Source organism: Echinococcus granulosus (genome assembly GCF_000524195.1).
Source record: "Echinococcus granulosus chromosome Unknown EG_S00010, whole genome shotgun sequence".
NCBI classification, from domain to species: domain Eukaryota; kingdom Metazoa; phylum Platyhelminthes; class Cestoda; order Cyclophyllidea; family Taeniidae; genus Echinococcus; species Echinococcus granulosus.
In genome coordinates this window covers 1,021,265-1,039,400 of record NW_020170390.1, presented here as the reverse complement: position 1 = coordinate 1,039,400, position 18,136 = coordinate 1,021,265, and the positions used below count along the sequence as shown (strand labels likewise).

Below are 18,136 nucleotides of genomic sequence, written 5' to 3'. Positions count from 1 at the left end.
AAGGGAGAGGACGATCCGGCCACGAGATTCGAATTTCCTGATTGCCTCCTCCCCGAAAGGTACATTAAAACAACATAAGTATTACATAATAATATTTGTCGGTCATGGTACAAAATTAGGCGACCAAACGTGTGATACAAAATGTAAGCTCAAATTAAATGTGGGTACAAAAAGTTACGTTACTTTTTGTGATAAGCTGCACGGCGTCCCAAGAAGGCAACACGCGTTACGAACTGATTAAATGAGACCGTATGGAGCAAAATTAGTTTCGATAATCAAAATATTTATTTAAAATTAACATAAATTGAACTTTTTCGGTGAGACATGTTTGATTCCCGCAGCGGGTTTTTAAGAAATACTATAACAGATCTTCATCCACTTGATGTTTGCACTTGTGTAGTCCTCAGACAAGGTTTAAACATATCCATAAATGCTGTTAGGCTTCTCACTTCTAGCAATTTATGGACAGGTGGCTAAATTGACATATTATAGTGGAGTTAAAAATCTGTTAAGATCCATTTATATCACCCCAGTTGCCGCCTTGTTTGAAAATGCTTCGCGGGGCTGGTGTCGTGAGGAGTAGATTTGTTGCATTTACCCCCTTTTTACGATCATATGGTGTCAATTTTTTCAAATCGGATGGAGAATACGCAAAGAAACTATGGCTGAAAACCCATATCTTCACTTTGAGGTGCCGAAACTCGAGTAATCGCACCATGCACGTGAGGCAGTCGAAGTTTGTAAACGAGAAATTTTGTGATGAGTTGGTGAGCCAATGTTGTGCATAGTTTACTCAAATTCAGCATTTTTTCTTTATGTGTGGTGCGGTTCCGTGTGTGTTAGTGGCTTTTATAGTCAACACACTTCTCGGACAAGCAGAACTTGTTGAAACTCCTGAAGATTATGAACCACATTACTGGGAATACTACAAGGTATTCTATTTTTCTTGCCTACCTTTCCAAGCATCCTATCACGCGATTCATTTCTCGACATATGATGTGGAGTCCTCAACAAGTTTATGAAAACAATCTGGCCTACCAAAAACGTGCGATGGAATCCATGGAACTTGTGTAAGTCGCGTTTTGTAAATATACTGGTTACTGGTGTGGATAGGAAATAATTAGTGTTATTTATTAGTTATATCTGTCATGAGTTGGTACAAGTAGTAAGCACTTATTCCGTCTCTCTATTGGCTGAACCCTGCCTCTACTAGACTTTAAAACGCTGTATTTAGATACCCGAAAAATTTAACTTAGCAAATACTCCAATTTTTTCATTGTCAACGCTTTTTTAGTTGCTGAGTCTTATGTGAATTTTTGAATATGCTTTAGTGCTGAGGAGAAGTGGTTCCAAGAATCTGAACTGGCCCACCGCGACTACCGCGGCTGGCAATTCATCCCGGTCAATCCAGCTGGTGTCCTGCGTGCTCACAAGGAAGAGCTCCTGAATGAGGAAAGGGGAGACTGGTTTTCGCGATAGTGTGCCTCCTTCTATCCTTCTTATTAGCCAAAGCTCGCGTTTCCTGGGCTTTACTGTCTCCTCGTTGCATCGGTACCCATAGTTTATTACATATACATGTATTTCAAAGAAATATGCCACCCACTTTCTTTTCCTTCCCCTTTGTTCAGCCATCGGGTGTATGTTAATTTATCTTACCCCGTGCTTCGTTTCGCCTTTCCTTTGCCGGTTACTTTAGCAGTGATTTTGATAATTTGCCTTGCTTTCGCCCACTTTTACAGCACACTAAGGCGGCGTGCAAATCTAGATCCTTCTACTAGAAGGATGGCCATTTCGGCTTCAGTGTTTTATTGTTCTCTCGCAAAAGTTTATGCTTTTCTAGCCATGGAACTGATTAGTTGGACCAGTCAAGCTTATGGTTGTAGCCCGGCTGTACCCTACCTTACACACATGTTTGTGCAGAACTAGGACACTGGGAAAGCAGAACAGGATCTAGTGAACGACAGCTCGCTAGCCACTGGTAGACCTATGACATGGCAACTGAGCTACCCTTTGACAGCTCCCTCAAACGCTTGGAAAGCGGTAACTCATGCACCAGGTGCATGGCCAGGCATTGTCCAAACACTGATGAGCAATGACTTGGACTGCTGCTCACGGGTGCGACCATCTTCGAGTCCCGTTCGCCCCCCCTGAGCGTCTGGCGATCTGGACGGCCATAATTTTCCATCCCCTTAATTACCCCAGAGCTTGGAATTTTTTTTGACACGTCAGTTCCAATATCACTGCGCCAGATATTCGGAAAATCGTTAACCTCCACGCAGCATCCAGACCAGTCCTTGTACTAGTAATATGGTGGGGAAACGTGATCCTCTCTACTTAAAGCGTCATGGAATTTAGTTTTCGCCATTTGTTGGACTGTATACAATTAATTGTTTAATGTTGGTACGTTAGTACTGCTGCCTATCTCTTGGGCCACTGACTCGAGTTGAGATAATGCGGTGTAAATAAATCACCGCAGATGATGCTGCCTCACTGTAAAGATGCTCGCAGAGACTTATGATGTCAAATAGAATCGCCAGCTGCACACACAGAAGAAATCGCGCGTGCCGAAGTTCTAGCGGCTGAGTGGTTGCGTCCGGTACCTTAATGTGAGGGAATTTGCGTCCTGCTTGGTGCAATATTTTGCCTCGTCCATTGGCAGAAATACGATTGTTTTATAAGGTATTTGGACTTCATCATCATCATCGTCATCAACAGCGCACAATAAAAGCCAGTCTTAAATCAGGGTGGGTGGACTGAGTGGGTAGGTGGGTGTGAGTGCATGTGCACTGGGGGCGCTGAAACGCACTGGTGGTGGGGCCGGGAGGGCGTGCGAAGTCAGGTTCTGAAAGAGGAGATAAGACAGAAATGCGAAAAGAAGTGGAGGCACGGAGGTACTCTTTCCTGCTACAAGAGAGAGTTGGTGAGTGAAGAGATAACACATCGGTGAGTGCACACGCGTGCTCGCACTCTTCTGAGGTGTGTGTGAAGCCGAAAGTGGGGAGTATTTCGGTAGTTTTACATGTTTGGCGAGTGGCTGACAGGGAAGGTGAGACGAGATATAGTCGTCACAACAACGGCGGGGGCATCTCCCGGCGGCGCTTTGTTAGAACCGGGACAAAAAATGCAAGAGCCACATCTCAAAGCTTAAGGTCCTCCGCCAACTTCTGTGAGATGCGTTTGAACTCGGCCGCAGGACCAGCAAGCCTCTTGAAGCGCACCCCATTCATGCCCTCCTTTGGAAGCTTGCAGACTTCCAATTCTAGCCGCAAGATTTCTCCTGAGCCAGTGACGCTGGTGATGGGGAGACCTGAATCTAAGTCCGTCTCCGGGGTGGTGCCGCCGACCACCCAGGTGCAATGCAGACGATGTGGATGATCGGTCTGGCTAAAGGCTACGCCGGACGCCAGCAGGGCGTGCTTGATCTCCGCCATCATCTCGTCCAATTGGCGACGCGTGTTGCTCTCCATGCGAAAGAGTACTCGTGCGTTTCCTCCACTAGTGCCAGCGCCACCACTTCCGCCACCCGACTGAATGGAATGCTCCACGAGGGAGTTGCGAGGTGCGGTGACGCTCGAGGCGGAACGGGTATAGACGTTATTGTTGGTTGGCGTGATATCGCGGGAGGTGCGTTCTGCTGTCGCCGGTGTCTCGGGCACGAACCCCGAGCGCCGACTCACGTGGTGCTGCGCCTGCTGCTGGTCCATCAGGCCAAAAATGCGACCGGGTGACTTGGCACGGCAGCTGCTACTGCGTCCGCCGGATACAGTGCTGCGACTTCGAGTAATGCCACCACCACCAGTGGTCAGACGATGGGAGGACAACTTCGGTGTGGTCACGGGGGTCTGAGCCACCTCCGATGGACTGGTTCCAGGCACACCTCGCAGACTTCGCAGGGTCGAGTAGTCCGGCGTCGTCATGTCTTGCTCCCTCTGTTGGGATGAGGAGGATGTGCCGCCACCGTTTCCAAATGGAAGCCTAAAGAGCTTGCTGAAATTTTAATTGAAAACGTGTGCATTATTAGGGCTAAATATTGCATTAATCCATTTGCGCAATAAAATTTATTCCATCGTTCCATCTAAAGGATTCATCATGAACTTTAAAAAATCAGTGTTAAATGAGGAAAATGAATTCAGCGTAACTCATCCTACAAAACGATTTCAATGTGAATGATTATTTCAGTCACAATCACAACAGCATGTATGTGTTGCACACGGAAGAGGCACCGAAATTTTTGACCGATTTGAATGCCGGATCCGTCCACCGATAGGGCACCATAAATATTGCGATAGTTTCAGATGTTGAAAATTGCACAGAAGCCATTTAATAAATTCCTCGCTTGAGAAAGCGGTCTTTTCCATGTGCAGTAATGCAGTTGGAAAATGAAGGGAAGCAACTAATCCAACTCCCCGCTTGACATTTAAAATGCATACAGGTCAGAGGCCTGTACCATTAGAAAATGAGAAAAACTGGGTAAGAGATAAGACTATCCTGCGGTAAAGGTGCTGCTGACAAAAAAGTGAGTATGCAGTTAATGAGCGCCCTGCAACACCCTGGGTGAAAGCCGGTTTCCAGGCAGGCGGATATGATGGAGTAAGGGGTCAGACACACTACCACTGCCTTGGCCGAAAAGTGGGGGTGGGAGGTGAGAGGGAGAAAGGGGGTCGCGCGAATCACATTACGGTGCAAGATCGCGAAAATCGCAAGCGGCGCACACATCGAATAAAACGTACAGGGAGTTTACCTGAATTGGTCAATTAGAGGGCTACGGAAAATAAGAAAGTGATTTACACCATGGTTACACAAATCTCGTATGGCATAATCTATAAAATTTGTGGTGGAAGCCGTGGCAGGTACTTTGTAATCATCTAAGAGCCTTGCCTCTCGTTTGAAGGGCATGGTCGGTGGGGTATGGTGCGCCGAAAAAATACTACTTTATAAACTAAAGAACAAAATTATTTATAAAGATGTTTCTTGAAAAAGAGAAACACTTTGGTATGCTCAAAAGTGTCAGCCCCCAAGATTCACACCTGCGCGAAAAACGCATTGATAGGTTGCGCAAGAATCCGCCACCACTGCTACTACTACCACTGCTCCCACTTCCAGAATTTGTAGAGGTTTTCCTGGACTCCGTCTTGGAGAGGGTGCTAGCGCGAGCCTTGACGACGGTCGGTGTCTCCTGCAGGCTGATCGGAGTGCCGTCCCGATTAAAGCGTGATCGCGAGAAGGCGGCCGGGGCTCCACCGCCTCCGACTCCAATGGGGTGGCGGCGTCGAAAGTTGGCTGAGGCGGAGGCGGAGGAACACTCATCGTCAACGTCTTCGTCAACGTCCAACTCCTCCTCCCCCTCATCCCCCTCGTCCTCCCCGCCGTCTTCATCGGCTTCAAAGTCATCTACAGAGCCAGAGTTGCTAGAGGCCTTAGCTGTTGTTGAGTTGCTCGTCACCGAGATCTCTGAGAGGTCTGAGGGGCTCTGGCGTCCTGTCGCTTGAGTCTAAGACACACGTGTTTCATCAACGAAATGGGGAGAAGTTTCAACAACCTTATGAATTAAGATAAAATGAATGTACGTGGATTCCTTGAAGTATATATAAGAAAAATAAAAACTGCCTCAAAATAGTGCCACAACGTTGGGAGCTTATTTTAAATAAGCTGAGAGCCTGAATTCCTTTAAAAGAATAAAAGACTAACTGAGATAGGTCCTTTTCGTTAGTGCACCCAACTTCGTCCAAAAAGTAACACTCAAATGATGCTTTACATATTTTCCAAAACCGCTTAATTTTTACCTCAAGAGGTCCTGATGATTTGGACAGACGCAGAGCAAAAATGTGGTATTTCAACGAAGAAAACTGTATACAGTAGTAAAGCTGAATGCAAAATAGCCAAATTACTTTTGCATCCACCAAAGGAGTGGAAGCAGTTGTTATAATGCGAACCACTGCCAATGATCAAATGTGCTGCAACAATTGACCCCATTCATAGAAGCGCATTTGCTTACCTTCTTTCAAAGGAATACCTTTAGTCTAAGCAACACGGCTGTCAGTTAGCCTTATCTGATAAAGTTATTTTCCACGCGAATATTCTTTTACTAATTCGACCAGAATAATTGGGAATGACTTGTTTGCAATGCAATTGCGGAGGTAACTTTCGACCTTGCATAGCATCCCTCGGCACTCATCAACTCGACTAGCTAATGTATCCGACATTTGCATGTGAAACATTTTCGACATTCATCTTCGCAATACTTATTCCTTACGCACCAATACCTCAGCCCTATTGGAGAGACTGCTAAGTGTACAAGTTGCAAATTTACGGCTAAAATAGGCAATTTTTAAAAGTGGTGATGCGATTTTTTTGAAAGATAATTTCGCAACCAATAATTACAGAATTAAGAGGCAGATGGCCAACAGAGATAAGGAGTTCTCATGTGAATAATAAGGTCTGACTGATATTCCGCCGAGCAAATGAAGAGACCAATTTGAATAGGAAACAATAAGTGCTAATAAATCCAATCAAGCTCTATATTTTATTTCGCCATCACCGGAGCAAAACTAGACGTCAAAAAAGCACCAGGATGCATCAATCCATTGTGACGTAAACCCAAAAGCCGATGAACTCACTTGAATGAGGTTTTGGTTGTAGAGGTCAGCAAGGGTGGTTTTCTGATCCATGTGGGCAGCGGTGCCAGGATGCCGGACGAGGGGCCGTGACCACTGATCAGCCCGCTCAAGCGCGAGGCGGTCGCGCGTCTCCGAGGCAGGCACGTGCTGGATGGTGGAGCGGCCAGGCACGTTGCGGCCGAAAGGCACGGAGAAACCTCCGCCACCGCCAGCCAAACGCTTGTTCTCACCTCCAGCCACCACTGTCACCTCTTGCGTGGGCGAGGCGGACTTAGTGCCCGTGTGGCCGGATGAACCCACCCCTCCGCCAGTTTGGTGAAGATGTGAGACGTAGATACCGCCCGTGTTGTAGTATGTGGAAGGATGCGCTTCACCCATTGTCGCCGTTCCCGACAGTGTTGCCGCTGCTGCAGCAGCTCTTAGTTCCGCCGCCGCATCCGCCGGCAACCTGTTGAGAGATAACTCTAACATCAGTATTTGCACACGCATCGTACTTGTTCAAAGTTGTCGAATCGCCACCAATTTTGATGAATTCTTTCTACATATTGCTTTAGGCTAGGTAAGCCATTCACGGGAACATGAAGGAAACGGACGCCATATCTAATTGCTTTCCCTATCCACAAACGTTTCTCGAACCTATATTTATACCTATCCACTAGTGAATAACGCTAAGACTAGGTCGTTAAAGTATAATAACATTTACACACTGACCTTGTTTGCGTACTTCCATGAACTTTTAAGGCAAGAAGCCTTCACTTTGTCTTTTTTTACAAACATGTGGTGCTTTTGCCTATCTCAAAACTTGCGCAACGCAAAAGTGAACGTGTTCAGAGCCATGCAATGAATTGAACAGGTAGGCATTAGCTGGAGACATTTTACTCACCCGTATTTCAATCGTTCATCCCTCCCGGAAAAAGCCATAAACATCAAAAGCATAGCTTGAAGAATCATTCGGAAATCCAGCTAGTAGCCCGAAATTCTCGTTTTTTTTTAATGCAGCTAATTCTCACTACTGCATCCACATCTCAACGCGTGGTCAGAAACCATAGACTTCGTAAAACAACGAATTAATAAAAGAGCTATTCAGCGTCTGTAAGTCTCTTTTGAGCAATTTTACGTTCATTTCAAGTAGAGAAAGGAAATAAAAACTGCGTTGCATGTAATTGTGATTCATTTCACTTATCGCAAGAGCAAAATTGTGAAAACATACTATTCTCCCCATGAGCAATTATAGCATTCATTTGGTTAGAAATGAAGCCAAATTTCGAATAAATACGATCCGATTTTAAAAGACTTTCGACTTCTTTACCACGGCCCTTTAATACACACTTTCACCACCTCGATTTTCACACTGATTGCGTGAATAACAGAAGAGTGCCCTACCGGAGTGACCGATATCCAAGTGAAGGGTGGTTTCTTAAAAACAGCGACTGGTTCGTATTGCTGCTGATTCCTGCCATGTCGGAGGCGTTCTGCAAGGAGGACTCAAGTGCCGCAGGGTTGATCAGCTCGTAAGGTTGCGCCCTAGTCGTCGCCACGATTGTCGAAGGATTGGACGTCGTATCATCCCGTTTTGACACACGCCCGCCCAACGATGCCTCCGCTCCAGCCACTGCGGCGTCGGAGGCCCGCGGAGCCAAAATTGGCACGTTGAAATCATCTTCGGTGCCAGTAACTGCAGCCAGACAATCAATCATTATTACTTATTGTAGGTCGAGTAGCGTGTTATTTCAGCAAGGAAAAACTCACGGATATTTCTGTGAGTGAAGGATGGATGCTTGGAAACGGCCGGGACACCTCTGTGCGTAGGAAAAAAAAAAGCGTAAATGTAGACAGGTAAAAAAAATGGGTCTTCTGCAGAGAGAGCCTACATACCGACTTGATGTCTGAGCTGAAGTAGCACTGGGACGGGAGTTTGTATGACCATTTCTCGAATCTAAAACCAACACCAAAAGAAGCATTTCAACAGACTTTTTTTCGTTTCTTCTTTGATGGCAGAAGGGAAACAAAAACACACCTTTGAAGGTGCCTACAACAGGATTAACGGTGCTGGGAGAATTGGCAGAGGTGGATAAGGTCACGAATTGGTTTTTCAGCGGTTTCGAAGTGGAGGACGACTCCGGAGGGGGTGGTGAGGGAGCAGGAGAGGTGGTGAGGTTAGTTGTTGGTTGTTGGGAGTCTGGCCGCGTTTGTTGCCGCTTCAAGGTTCCTGTAGTAGAGACGATGGTGCCCGCGGTGGTAGTCACTATCGTGTTAGTCGGGATGGAGACATTATTCACATCGTCATTATCCGTTATCGCCAGAGGCGCATTTACAATGCTAGCGTCACCTTCCGCATTGGCTGCCGTCAAGGTTGGTGTCACCTTGCTCTGACCTCCTCCTCCTCCTACAAGCCATTGGTAAGGGAGAGGTTAGTAAATGTGTCAATGAGTAAGCAGAACAGAGCTTGAAGGATAGCTACCTGTGGTGGATGCACCGGAAATAGTAGTTTTTCTATACCCATCAGAGGCGTAGTTGCTGTCAATATCAGCGTTGGAGTGCTTGCGATTGGTGGCGTCGGCCAGTGAGCTGGGATTGTGGAAAGGACGACGGAAGGAGGCGGCGGCGGTGGAAGTTGTGGTGGAGGTTAGTTGACGAGCCTGTGAAGATGGTTGTCGACCGCTTCCTGCCGCTGTTGATGACGAAGCACTCCCATCGCTCATGGGCATATCCGATGGGAGGCTTCGAGGCTGCATGACGCCAGACAGGGTGGGAGGCCAAGGTAGCGACTTTCTTTTTCGCTGACCCAACAAAATGTACGTAGCAGTGATGTTGTTGAACCGCTGCTTCATCAGAGAGTCGTGAATGTCACTCCGCGAGAAACCCATCTGCACCATCCATTCTATTAATTCAAAGAAGCAAAAGTAGTTATCTTCTAGAGCATAACACGAAATGCTGTTTGCCAGAAAAAGTGCCGTCTGAGTCAAAAAAACGCAAATCTTCCTACGAAGAGGTTGCAGTAAGGGACACCATAGTGCGTTTGCAGGAAATAGCGAGGATGATCGCCTATGCACCAGTCGGTTGAGCAATTTTTCCCCCTTTGCAGGATCGCAAAATCAGGTTCACTCAGGAGTTAGGTCATATCATAAAAAAGCGGGATTCTCGATTTACGTGGAAGAAGGATAGGGAAGAGGTGCACTGAGAAGAGAGGGGAAAAAAGAAGTGAAATGTAAACTCACGAATTCTCTCCGGATCGTTGTAATTGGGGAGGTCCTCCTTGAAGGGCTGCAAGATGTTGTCCTCGAAAGTTGTGTTCAACCACTTGTCCTTCATAATATCCTATAAAGTAATGCGGTGCATATGAGAATCAACTTCAAGAGCCTATTGACATCTGCGCATGCATGAGAACGCAGAAAGGCACTTCATCATCTCAATCAGGAGCTATCGATGCACATCGCCAAATTTGCAGAGAGGGCCAACTAAAATTTTTAGTGGAACTTAAATAATCAAGATACATTGCCCTTTACTACAAAAAGGACCGTTTAGCAAATGGATTGTGAACTGGATCTCTCAAAATCAAGTTCAAACTTTTCCTTCAATTATAAGTTCCTTCCTGTGCATAGAATAGTTCTAAAGTGACATCTCAGCGTATGGTAAATTACCCAGTTCACAAAACATTACACCTTCCAATCAGCTACCGTCATTGGGACCCATACTTGTCTACAGATGGAAATAAAATACACCTTGAGGCCTAAGATGGGAGCAGAAGAAGACAATGAACTTATGCGTGAAGTGAAAAGAAGGACTCACTAGCAGAGAAGCGCGTTTGGTCGGATTAAGAACGAGCATCTTCCTGAGTAGCATCTCGCACTCGTGAGACATGTAGAAGGGCACACGATAGGAGCCTCGGAGCACACATTCCCGCAGTTCCTGCCAAGAGCGTACATCTTGCCATTTCAACTTTTAAGGCATAGAATTTCCCTCGTGCAATGTCCAAAGTAACCACTAAACTGGGTATGCCGAATAATTTCTTCCAATTGGGACGGCGAAAGGAGAATCAGGAACATCTTTTATGAAATTTATTTAAACAATTGTTCAGCTACGTTTGTTAGAGTTGCATTTAGGTCGAATTAGCATCTCTGAGGTACTTATTCGTGAGCCTATCGAACAATGTATTTCATATTGCGTTCCCCTGACAAAACTCATATTTTTTGCCTACTTCACCTCAGCAGAAGGGCATATAAGCTTGAGCGGTGGGTACACCGGTGAGACAGTGTCGACTGAAGCTAACAAATGTCTAGCAGGCATTGGGGGCAACATCCACTGTTACTACAGTTGCACACTGTACGGGATGCCAGTCAAATGTCATTTTGCGGGCCAGTTTGTTACTTTTCCCATTCCCTGGTCCCAGTGAAAGGACAAACAAATAGAGGTGTTTTGGAATGTAAAAAGTTAGTTGAAGAAGCACATACAGCACTTCTTATGCAAAAATAAACAAAGCCCCACAATTTTAAAGCGTAATTTAGTTAAATGCACTGTAATTGTGTTGTCGCAGCATACTTGTAGGTTCTTAAACATCAAAATTTGACGGACGAACGATAACCATGTTTTCCACAATCACGCAGACATAGTGGCCTGAGAGATTGGGACTACCAGGACCAAACACCTGACCTCATGTGGGAACGAGTTGTATTTTTTATCGTTGAATGCTCATATTCATACGGTTTGAGATACGGAAACGGCTACAATAGGGAACAAGCCCATCTCGGAAAAGATAAGTCAATCAGACTAACTGACATCCTGCAACGGTGAGACCATGAAAGCGTTCCCTCAAGGTGGTAGCAGTTGCGGGGGTGTAAATTCGTTTATAAAGCAAAAAAATGTGAGATCCAAACACTCATCGTTAGCTCTTCTACTTTCTTTAAGAAGGTGTGCGCTGAGCAGGCACACCGGTGGCAAACGTGACAAACAATGACACGTTGATTGATTCTCATCAGCAGTGATCACTGAAGGTGGACAAATAAATGCATTATCACACTGATGTATGAGGACATCAGGAAATAAAGGTAAGAAAGAGGAGTCGCACTTAAGCGGCGAACATTGAATCTGAATTAGCGAGAGACAAAGCCGGTACTGGTAACGCATAGTGAGACATTTTATTACTATGGCACAAGCTTCATCGCACGACTAAGGACATGGAATTACGCATAAATTCAAAGTAAATGAAGAAACGCGCGCGGGCACGCCTTTGTGTGTAACTTTACTAAAGGCAACTAACTCGTTGCTGTGACATCACGATCACAATGTGGCAAGCGTACACACGCCGCTGATTGCCTTGAGGAAGGACAAACGACAAGTGGCAAGAGCGCGCACCCTGGTGTCTGACTGGCAGGCCCCTTCTTCTCCTTGTCCCACCCACCCCCTCTGGCAGCGCGTTGCGTACGTCATCATGTTCGTGCGTAGGTGTGCGCACACGCGCGTGGATGACGTGCATGCGTCATCTCAACGCGTGGTTGGCGCACGCCCAAGCTAAGGCTGAGGGGACGAAAAAGAGGCGCGCGTGTACACGGCGACGCCCTTTATTATGACGACGACTACTACCACCACAACTGCAGCTAGAGGAGAGAATCAAGACCCCACGGCTGTGGCAACAGCAGCGAGCTTGGAACCCCGTAAACAAGCCAAGTAGTGGTGATGTGTCAATGTCAAAAAAGATCGACTGCAACGATGTGAGAGAGGGGAGGTTAATTCGTGCGGCAGTTTTCATAGTCGAGTGATTCAGACAGTCCACCCGACCGATTGGACCCCTCGCGAAGTTAGCATATACTTAAGAGGGACTTCAAACTTCAAATTTGACTTGAGCACCTCTGAGGTAGATGGGTTGACTGGTTAGTGGGGTAACTACGATGCTTTAAACCTTCATGGGAAGCAAAAGTGAATAATATATGGAGAGCCTTTTCTTAGTAATAGCTTACAAATGAATACGCCTTGGGAGTCTTTTGTGGCACGAGATTTTCGGAGCGCCGCAAGATAAAAGTGCACACAATGAAGGTCGGAATTACGATGGTCAAAATTCCTCAATAGAGACTTCCACAAGACAAACAAATTGACATTTACTGAAATCGCTCTTTCAGAAACAACGACCTCTCGCACCTTTGCCCTTTCCTCTCCGCATAACATCGCCGTTGTTATCAACCAACCTTCAATGCATGTTTAAATAGTTTACATAGGAATTCTCTGCTGTTTACGGCGACCACTTCACCAACGTTGACTAGTAAAGGTGGGGAGACTAACAACAAGTAGCGGAGAGAACCAACAGCCTGAGAAAAACAAATGCGAGTAACAATGTTCCTTCCACCAGGTCGCAAAACTTAGTCACAACAATTGCACAAAACACACAACTTAGATGTATTTGTTTGGTTTTGTTGATAGCCCATTGTTACACTTCGTCAGCTCGCAGAAGTTGGTTTTTGCCTGTGAAGAAGGGATAAAAGTAGTTTTCGTTCGAATGGTGTTATCAGCCGACTGTATCGAATCAGGCAAGTCTCTATATTAATTGCAGATCAGCATATAAAATGAAATTTACGGAGGTCAGGAAGGTGTTAAGGGGACCACAAAGTTGTAGAAGTCAAATGAGAATAGTTACGGTGTTCAAATAAAATAAAACCTCACTTTGGTAATACAACTAACTGTAGGAAATCAGTGATACCCAGACACGCACACCTTACAAAGCCGTCGGGAATAATTTTGACCCAGGCTTATTACGAAAGGCGACGTTTCCTCTATCCAGGATAAGGATAGGTACCAACCTTGAGATTTTTGCCGTCAAAAGGGAGTGAGCCAGAGACGAGGGTGTAGAGGATGACCCCGAGAGACCAAACGTCCACTTCTGGGCCGTCGTACTTCCGGCCAAGGAAGAGCTCCGGCGCCGCGTATGGCGGTGACCCGCAGAAGGTGTCCAATTTTCGACCAGCTGAGTAGTTGTTGGAAAACCCGAAGTCCGCTATCTTCAGGTTCATCGACTCGTCCAACAACAGATTCTCCGCCTGAAACACAGGGTTAAGATGCCGTATCAATGGGGAGAGTGTTCGGAGAACAGAGTCATTACGAAAGCCCCAAACCTCACCCAACCTCCCGTCTGTTGGCTCGGAGCGCATTGGTCTATTTTGCGCAAAATAACAGTCTTTTTACCACCAAAAAAAGAACTTGGGACTGCGCAAGTGATTTAATTATAACAAAGAAACTATTTGTGTTGGAAAAGTAAAAACAATCGACTTAATTTGATGAAAGAGGGATTGCAAGCTTCGCAGTCTAACCGTTTAGTCCACTAATTTGAAGTCGAAAAAAAGAGGGCTGTATGTTATTGTAAGCGCAGACCTTTGACGCCCGCGAATTGGGGAAACCCAGGGATACCAGAGCAGTTTACTACGCTAGAAGAAATGCACGACGAGTACTGCACAAAACTGACGGACATTAGTGAGGTAAGGTTATGGCGGAGAAACTCGCGCCCTTGTCTCAAAAGGAGTCACCCCAAGCGAACCCATTCAAAGTGGTAACGGATTAACGGATGAATAAATAATGCTACGAAAGAGTGTAATGCATGATATGAACCCAGGCTGTCTGTAAAGTAACGGTCAACACTTGTGATCCATGTTGGTAACTTTCCGTAAGAAAAAGTTCACTTTTCCCATAGAAAGGAAATTACCTTGAGATCACGATGTACAATGTTTTTAGCATGGCAGTATTGTACAGCAGAGACAATCTGACGAAACTTTATCCGTGCATCCTTCTCCTTCATTTTTCCGTGGGTAACGAGATAGTCGAACACCTCGCCTGTAAATAAGACAGGAGAAAAGCAGTTAAAGCCAGTATCGTCTGTACTTTTGTGAGAGAAGAGTGGTAGTTGTGATCGCATATTAGAATATACCGCCCTTTTTTGATCTCCGCGATCTGGCTACCACAATGGCTTAATAATGTTCCGCTCATTCTGTCTGTGGCAGTCTTCCAGCGCTTCTGTACATCGATAACAAACACTGCCAAATGACTGCGTTTTGTAAGAGCTTCAGCGATAACACGGTTCCCACACCTCGAAGAATTTCATATCTTGTCATCGTTTCGTCAATGGTACTCGAAATTATTATCTGCGCCAAGTGCCACAATTGCTGTGTGTACTTTGAAAGAGAGATGTGTGGGCCGCTGGGCAATTAGTCACAGTCGATGTGACAAATCATAGTTTCGTCTACCTAAGTTGTTGCGCTCAACAGTCACACGTTGAACTGAATGCCTGGCGAGGTGAACGCGATTTCAACAGATCAACAAAACCTGCTGACTACATCGTCTCTCAGTTTAGTCAGAACCTCGAAAGTGCGCGATGTCCTTTTCGTGAAAAAAAAAAAACAAACCGACAATATACTCCGGCCAACATCAACACTACTATCTACTAGAGCAATTGACTAACGGCAAATAAGCAAATGTATTGCCTTTCATCTTTCACCAATGGTGAATCTCACCCGGGTGCTTTGATCCCCAACTTCAGGTATGTCAAAGTGCTAGCCCGATGGTTTTGATTTGCCCTCAGTTCCCTGCGTTCTTTACTTGCCAATGTGTTTATGCGAAAGCGCCACTCAAAACAGCCATGGAATTTACGTCAGATACAACTGTGATTTATGTGTATTGGACGGGGCACACAGAAATTCTCGCCTCCTTTGATAAATAAGACTGATAGCAGTAACCATCATAACATGTTTTCGTCTAGAGGTCTGCAAAATGTCGGTGAGGGTGAATGCTACCAAAACCACAAAATACACAAACACGCTGGATCACACACGATAGGAGGGGTAAATGCAGCGGGGGCGAAGGCTAAATTGCTTTTCCACTACGTCGAAAAGAGATCCTATTGTGAAAGAAATCATAATTGATGTAATTTATACAGGAGTGACAACCTTAACGTGTCGAATAAGGAGGTTTTGGTGAGCGAGTAAATCCCCAAAGCCGCCATTGCCGAAAGAGAGGTTAACAGCAGTCACGTGAATTAAGCAGCGATTACTTCAACGAAGACTCGAAATTGCTACCTTATTTACGTGAGCTTTGGGTTCCTAACGTAAAATTTCCGCACAATGTGCAACGCCTAAATTAAATGAGTGCATTGCACATTTTAAAGAGATTTTAGAGATAATGGAAATCTGATGGGTAAGTAATTACAGAAGAAGAATGTGGCGCAAGTGTGCGGCGAGGTTGCAGGTGCTACTTCGAAGAAGAAGCCAAATCAAAAGATTCACTCGAGTTGTGAACCAACGCTAACAAGATGGCAACTGTGTGTGTGAGTGTGTGTGTGTAGGTTGAAGGCCGCATCAGGACAGATAAGAAAAGAAAAGAGACACAAATGGCGCATTTAAGGTCAGTAACGGTGCCACTACTGCTACCGCTGTTGAAGATTATGTCAATGGTGACCTCAACTGACGCACCATGGCGAAAAATGCTGTGCCAGGATTAGTACTTGAACTCCAAACATCGTGACTACGAATAAGCCTGATTAAATAGGCCAGAAGTCAGCCGAAGAAGCGGGTATATTATGAAGCGCTTTTTATGCAAGCAAGATCTTTCGTAGAAGTCAAGATCGGCAATAAAGGGGGTACAACAGGGGTCATACGCACGCGCACAGCATAAGCCTGATCCGTCAGCTTGTCTGGAACGGAGCGAAAAGGGAACATGTCCAATGTAATTAATGGGAGAAGATAGCGATGTGTGAGACAAGCCTGGCGTAGAGAACCCACTTGATTGGAGGGAAGGATTTGTTTACAATGCACATACACACACACACAGACACGAAGCTACCACAAAACTGGAATTTTACCTAACCAAAAACTGTGTGAACGTTGGCCAAATTTTATGGAACGCAGGTGTGAAATTGGTGAGAGCTATTGGTGCAAATGCAATGCGAGGAAATTGCCATCAACCTCACATAAAACACGAAATGGCAAAGGTGCAATTTTTACCGACTCCTAAAGCCCAACCCCGCATTTTTCGTGTCAGTGGTCTGCAACGACGAGGAGGATTCTACTGTGCAAGCTCGCTCATGAGAACCTTGCCTATCATTCCTTTTGGTTCAACGAATCGATGAGCACGGCAGAACGAAGTGTGAGACATGCAAATGAAGTCGTGGATATTGAGAGGGCTGTAGTGGCTGAATAATAAAGAGCAAAAGAAGATCCATCCGAATCTGCCTGACGAGACTGAATTAGGCAGCAATCGGCGTTCACCGTCACCCAAAGTAAGCAGAGAGAGGCAAATGCCACGAAGACTACACTTGACTGGCGTTGAATGTTAACGTCGGAAGGGGCTAGATATAAACTTATTTAAAAAGCCACATAAGAACAAATATGTACATACACACACACACACCGTCAGATTACAAATTATAAAAAGAGCTGAGGAAGTGTATTTATTTACAAAAAAAGCTAGGTAGATAGATGAACCAGACAAAAACGCAGGAGCGGGGCAATAGCCTTTAAAACATACGTAAAAACATAAGGTCGGATGAGGTCAAGTTGTCGGAAATACCCTTAAATATTTAGGTGTTCGACCGGCATTTATTTGCTAGAATCGACCTGGCTTTGAATAGATCTACAGGAGGTAACCTTAATCTGAAAAAGTGCCTTCAGATGGGGAGAACTGTTAGACCCTAGTTCCGTGAAAATACCTTTATTCCATAAATAAAGCTACGAAAATGAGTCTTGTTTGAAACCCAAGCCGGATAACTTGGGATGTTTTCAATACACGAGTCTTGTGTTGAAATACTTTCATGAAAAAATTCGTATCTAAATTGGAGGACAAGATTCAAGTAGCGGACAATCGTATACATGATGCGATTGCAATATTTCATGAATCAACAAAAAGGCTTTTGTTAAGCGTGTGAAGTTGCTTCATTATAAGGAAGTCAGTCGAAAGTGGTGGATCTTATGCAATCGGTCGAATCAGTCCTTCGAAATAAACGAACTCAGGAAAGTGAGAGGAATAACGTTACATAAGTGCAATCTCGGTCCCCTGGCATGCGCACAAGCAGGACTAAAGCATTTCTGACTGCAAGACTCATTGTCAGATTCAGGTAGTAACTCTAAATGAGGCATTAGCAAACCTGAAAATTTATTTACGTCAGGTCGAAGGGCACAGTTAACACGTGTTACTAATTCACATCATTGCTAGATTTGGTGTAATACTCCGATTGCTTAGTAAGCCATTTCAGCATATGTTGGTGGTAATATGACTCAAGTGCCCGTCGCTTAAGTACCTTGTGCTTCACATGAAGCCATAAAAGTTAGCAGGTGATAGCAAATAAAATTACACACAGGAAGGTACTGTCCACGGTAATAATCTATTTATAGCATTCTACAAATAAATGCAATGGTGATATCGAAAGACATGAACGGTTGAATGGCGGGCCTACCTTAGCGTTAGGAGTTCAAAATTACGCACCATAACTTCAATTTACGGATCGATGTCTGAAGTGAAGGCTTGTAGTTAGAATTTTCAAAGAACCACTT

The 18,136-nt window shown here is 45.2% G+C and overlaps 2 protein-coding genes across 2 annotated transcripts in view; one reads left to right on the top strand and one right to left on the bottom strand. All coding sequences in view use genetic code 11, as the record gives it.

Annotated features, from left to right (window-relative positions):
• Positions 1 to 551: 551 nt before the first annotated feature.
• EGR_02323 (NADH dehydrogenase [ubiquinone] 1 beta subcomplex subunit) lies at positions 552 to 1,479 on the top strand (the record flags this gene model as incomplete). Its single annotated transcript, XM_024491572.1, has 4 exons — positions 552 to 767; positions 804 to 932; positions 964 to 1,070; positions 1,332 to 1,479. The coding sequence occupies 4 exons, from the start codon at positions 552 to 554 to the stop codon at positions 1,477 to 1,479; spliced, it is 600 nt and encodes a 199-aa protein (XP_024354078.1).
• A 1,658-nt stretch (positions 1,480 to 3,137) lies between these two features.
• Positions 3,138 to 18,136, bottom strand: part of EGR_02322 (Serine/threonine-protein kinase MARK2) — a gene marked incomplete at both ends in the record, with an annotated part of 29,028 nt that continues 14,029 nt past the window's right edge. Inside the window, 12 exons of the mRNA XM_024491571.1 lie at positions 3,138 to 3,987; positions 5,028 to 5,491; positions 6,618 to 7,065; positions 8,001 to 8,292; positions 8,367 to 8,416; positions 8,493 to 8,553; positions 8,635 to 9,003; positions 9,079 to 9,531; positions 9,836 to 9,935; positions 10,407 to 10,526; positions 13,406 to 13,642; positions 14,302 to 14,429. Coding sequence (XP_024354077.1) covers positions 3,138 to 3,987; positions 5,028 to 5,491; positions 6,618 to 7,065; positions 8,001 to 8,292; positions 8,367 to 8,416; positions 8,493 to 8,553; positions 8,635 to 9,003; positions 9,079 to 9,531; positions 9,836 to 9,935; positions 10,407 to 10,526; positions 13,406 to 13,642; positions 14,302 to 14,429 — 3,572 coding nt within the window. The remainder of the gene's footprint in view (positions 3,988 to 5,027; positions 5,492 to 6,617; positions 7,066 to 8,000; positions 8,293 to 8,366; positions 8,417 to 8,492; positions 8,554 to 8,634; positions 9,004 to 9,078; positions 9,532 to 9,835; positions 9,936 to 10,406; positions 10,527 to 13,405; positions 13,643 to 14,301; positions 14,430 to 18,136) is intronic.